Source organism: Montipora foliosa, chromosome 14 (genome assembly GCF_036669935.1).
Source record: "Montipora foliosa isolate CH-2021 chromosome 14, ASM3666993v2, whole genome shotgun sequence".
Lineage (NCBI taxonomy): Eukaryota > Metazoa > Cnidaria > Anthozoa > Scleractinia > Acroporidae > Montipora > Montipora foliosa.
In genome coordinates, this window is record NC_090882.1 from 9,207,587 (window position 1) to 9,212,586 (window position 5,000).

The 5,000-nt window shown below is 41.0% G+C and overlaps 1 protein-coding gene across 2 annotated transcripts in view; it reads left to right on the forward strand.

Moving 5' to 3' along the window:
* Positions 1–5,000, forward strand: part of LOC137984305 (ubiquitin-like modifier-activating enzyme 5) — a 24,985-nt gene that overhangs the window by 7,623 nt on the left and 12,362 nt on the right. For both annotated transcript variants that reach the window (XM_068831448.1, XM_068831449.1), the window contains exons 6-8: positions 76–162; positions 1,632–1,713; positions 2,356–2,460. In XM_068831448.1, the coding sequence (XP_068687549.1) occupies positions 76–162; positions 1,632–1,713; positions 2,356–2,460 (274 nt within the window). The remainder of the gene's footprint in view (positions 1–75; positions 163–1,631; positions 1,714–2,355; positions 2,461–5,000) is intronic.

Consider the following 5,000-nt stretch of genomic DNA (forward strand, 5'->3'; position numbering starts at 1 on the left):
TTTGATCTGCTGTCTTTTCAGTCTTCAGTATTCTCTGTCTCACTATTGTTTACTGTTTGATATCTTTTTCCGCAGAGACATCAACCCTGACGTTGAATTCGAAGCTTACAACTATGACATAACGTTACTTGAGAACTTTAAGCACTTTTTATGTAGAATAAGGTGAGTATTTGAGATGGCGTAAAGCAAAAACTTGGCTAAAGTGTTTTTAGTTTTTATATATCAGTGCTCGAAATTAGCGGTTGTCCGGTCATCCAAGAGGACCAGAAAGTTAACCAGGCGACCTGTTGTTGGTGAAATAAAAAGCATGGTTGCCCAAAGAAAAAACAATGGACAACCTAGTCAAAAGTAGAAAATGAATTAATCATAATCAGCACCCGATCGCCACTTACTTATGGATTTTCTATTTTCAATGTCCGGTAGTTTTGTGAAGTTGATAGTTAAAATTGAATTTGCAGTAAGCAGCTGAGCATTTTACCTTGCTTTGAATAATTTTCGGTAGCATTTAGAAAACATTGTCAGATAGGAAAAGTGCAAAAGACAATGTGAATGTCACCGTCAAACACGAGGCAAATGATGAAGTTGTTTAAGGCTTGCACTAATTTGCGAAACGAAATGATAGAAACAATCGTAAACATTCGTTAAAGCTAACTTTAGGCCTTATTTGGGCTAAACAAATGTTTTGAGGCCTAATGTTAGCATTGGTAAACGGTTAGGGTCGTACCTGCCCAAAAAAATTCAATCCGGTTCGCAAAATAGTAATTTTGGTCGGCCGCATTACTATTTTTCAAAACGTATCGAAATTTTCCTTTGGTACAACCCTAACCGTTTACCAATGCTAACATTGAGCCTAAAAAACTTAATTTGTTTAGGCCTAATTTAGGCCTAAGGTTAGCTTTAATGAATGTTTAGGAGTTTTTTTCTGTATTTCGTTTCGCTTCGTTTCGCTTCGCTTCGTTTCGTTTCGTTTCGTTTCGTTTCGCTAATTAGGCCGTAGTTTGAGAAATTGAAAACGAAAACATAACCACACCTTAATACGTATACGTGTCGTGATGTACCTCGTTGAAAACCTCAGAGTATCCTTGAGGGTCGTTTAAAAAAATATTTCACGTTTGAAGAAACAAGACACAGTTGATTCTTGCTGATAATTTATAATGGTCATTATAAGGATGAATATTACTGTACTCAGGATCATTTGTTTCTCATATTCGTCACATAGATTTGAGAATTCCGTGATCCGAACGAGATCGGTGAGATCGATCCGCCATCCGAACTTTATTACAGGCAAAGTTCCATGATCCGGGTCAGAAAGAAGGGTGAAACCGCAATCCGCTGGAATTACGAGATCTGAAAATCGTTCAAAATTTCGGGCACTGAATCTGAAATCCGGGCAAAATTATTTCCAAAAGCCGCCGATCCGTTGGCCTATATATTCACCCCCTTCTTGTAGCGGCTCGATGAGGTGAAGTTCTGGTTCAAGATTTCTGATGGAACTTTCAAAGTTTCTACAAAGTTCATAAGAGCACATGAAGGATCTTGTAGGAGAGCATTTCATCATTTTGCAGATTTGAGGCTGGTAGTAGTTTGCTTATTATGTACAGGTTACCAACTGTTGTGTTGTAATGTTTTAGCCGTGGTGGCAAAGGTGAAAAACATGTAGACCTTGTTCTAAGCTGCGTGGATAACTTTGAAGCAAGAATGGCAATAAATACGGTCAGCATTTTAATTTTATTTACATCATTTTTTATGTTTCTGATTTCCCTTTGAGCAAAAAGATATATTTCAAAACGAACACAGAAACCTGCTTTGACTGTGTATTTCATGAAGAAATAATCCGTCCTTCCATTTGCATGCGAATTCCTTGCGCGACTCTCTTTGATCAACAAATTGCATGATGGAAGTCTGAGAGTTAGTGCTGTGTGGTTCTGTGTGTTCAGACAAAATGATTTACATTTATAGTCATTCATGTGAAGTCCACAGTTGCAGTTGATTTCCAAATTAATTGAATTGTAACTACTTTTGGGAAAGTAACTGCCACATTATTGACATCGATGGTGCAGGGATGGCGCAGTGGTGAGAGCACTCGCCTCCCAACAATGTGGTCCGGGTTTGATTTCTAAACTTGGCGTCACATGTGAGTTTGTTGGTTCTCTACTCTGCTCTGAGAGGTTTTTCTCCGGGTACTCCGGATTTCCCCTCTCCTCAAAAGCCAACATGTTGTCTTGATTTCCGTTTATTATTGATTTCAGTTTTAATTACAGTGTCTTCAATTAGTGCCCCAATGCTAAATACAGATGACACTTAAATAAAGTTCATCATCATCATCATCATCATCATTGATCTGTTTTTGTTTAGGCATGTAATGAATTAAACCAGCCCTGGATAGAATCCGGTGTGAGTGAAAATGCAGTGTCTGGTCACATCCAGTTTATTGCTCCGGGTAAAACAGCTTGTTTTGCGGTATGTTTGGTTCTTACATGTAAATGTACAGTGTATATTTGATGACGTAAAAGGACATTATGGACTTAAGACCTACGATGTGGTATTCAACGACAACGCCACAAAACAACAATATCATTGGTTAAAAGAGGAAAAATACCGGTAATGACAATAAAGTATTCTCGTTTGTCTCACGATGTGGTCACGCGACGTTTTGGACTGCATACTGCTAGTCTTCATCAGGCGATGAGGTCGACTGGTTACGCGTCACCTTTTTAGCAGGGTGCTCCGCTGTGATTGGTGCAATCCCATTATCGTGCTGCACGTGCAGCACACATGTTAGCACGTGTTATTGCGGTACTCTGCGTAACAACGACGTGAAATCACCAAATTTGAGGATTTGAGGGCAAACTGTACTAGCTTAGAAATGTGATTACAAGCTTTCCTTCTTTGTTTTTCTCGAAAACCGCTCGTACCATTTTTTTTTAGGATACTTCGCCCACGTTGTTGACGTTTTCGTCAATGTCGCCGTCGTAGATCTTTTAGGAACAGTAAAACATAGGGACATAATGCTAGGGGTAACCATGCAACAGACCAGCATCCTTTCCTGGGTGGGGGAGGGAGTCGCTATAATTATACCCACTCGCTTCGTGCTATATGTACTCCAACTGGGATAACCTCCGGCCATTTGAGCCCCAATGGCTCGTGTGCGACTGTGCTTCTTTTTTTTTGTTTTGTTTTGAACCCTGTCACATTCCTGTAAATTGTCTGTTTCTGTTGCTTCTGTAAAAATGTACAACTAAAGTAGTCAGTTACAATGTCCGATCAATCGGTCCCTCTAATTTGTTAAGTCCCTTGTTCTGCTTTCACACCGCGCACCGGTGGCTCAGTTGGTGGCTCAGTTGGTTGTACATCGGGCTGTCATGCAGGAGGTCGAGAGTTCGACTCCGGCCGGACCAAGACTCCGGGTCTTGAAAAAACTGAGGAGAAAATGCTGCCTTTGTAATAACACCCGCGAATGGTTAGGCTTTCAAGTCTTTTCGAATAAGGACTGTAAGCCGGAGGTCCCGTCTCATAGCCCTTGTTGGAAATCAAATAGTATGGGACGTTAAAGAACCCACTCACTTCTCGAAAAGATTTCAAGTTTTAATAGAGAGTTGTCTAGACTTGCCACAAGCCGACTTCGAAAGAGAGCGACCTGTGTTGTGGTCTGACCTTATCTGGTCAAAAAAAAAAAATTTTAAACTGCGTAACAAGCGGTCTGGCCAAAGTCCCCCACAAAAAGCATGGTAAATTATTTCTGAAAAGCCCCGAGGGGGAGAAACTAATAACTTCATTTCACTTCACTTCTCTCTGCTCACTACCCCCTGACTATATTAGGGTTCAGAGTAACAGATCACGGCATGAAGTGAACATTGAATAAAGGGAGCTGGGGACAGAAATCAGGTGACATAATGTGAACAGGGTAAAAATTCTTTTTTTTTATCGAAAGTAACTCGGGGATACTCGGGAAAATCCTGAGTGTTTCTTCGTAGGAGTTGTCGGAACCTACGGCCTCCCGATGGCTAGTTCGGATGCTCTACCACCGAGTTATAGGGACTATAGGAAACTCGTGGGAGCCAGGCCATTAGACTAGATTCAGGTGACAGTTGTCTAGACTTGCTACAAGTCGACTGCGAAAGAGAGCGAGCGCGGGCGGGCGAAAGCAAGCGACGAAGTTGGAAGTCGAAGTCGAAGTCGAAGTCGAAGTCGAAGTCGAAGTCGAAGTCGAAGTCGAAGTCGAAGTCGAAGTCGAAGTCGAAGTCGAAGTCGAAGTCGGAAACGGGCTTTGAGAAAGTCTAACAGTTGTCCTGCTTTACTGCTAGGACTGAAATTGTCTGAAGAGTGCATTGTCGCATTTATGGTGAAAGAGGTGGCGAAATGTCAACCGTGGTAAATGATTGAAGACATGTATCGTTTCTTCGAATTTTGACTCAAAATGCTTGGAAGAAATCCTAGTGCTCCATAATAGGAGTTGAACCTACGATCTTCCGATTACTGTGCTATAAGAGACTCGTGGGAACTGGGGCATTAAACTAGCTTCGTCTGACAACTGTCCCGATACAAGTGGCTTTCACATTACGTCATTGCCACCATGTTCGTGGACGAAAGCAAAAGATCTCTCATTAAAGTACCACTGTGACCAAAAAATCAATTCTTATTTTTCTTTGGATTTTAAAACTATGTTAACTTAACACTAAGCGCCCAAAGTTTTAACCTTGATTAAGAAAAAAAGACACCTGTATATTTTAACTGGAATTTTCCTATTGTATGGTCTGCCATTACTAACTTTAATATCTTGAGAGAGCTGGATCCGGAAGAAATGACGTCAAAGGTTCACCATTTTAAGAATGGAATGCGTGTGTACGCCGCAGAATTAATCTGCCGCACGGAAGTTTTGGGCTTTCACACTTTCAAACTCGTGTTTTGCATATATAATATCTTGCATTTACACGCTAAAATTTAAAACTAGTGAGCCCTTGACGTCACTTTTCCCTGGATCCAACCCTCTGAGGTCCAAT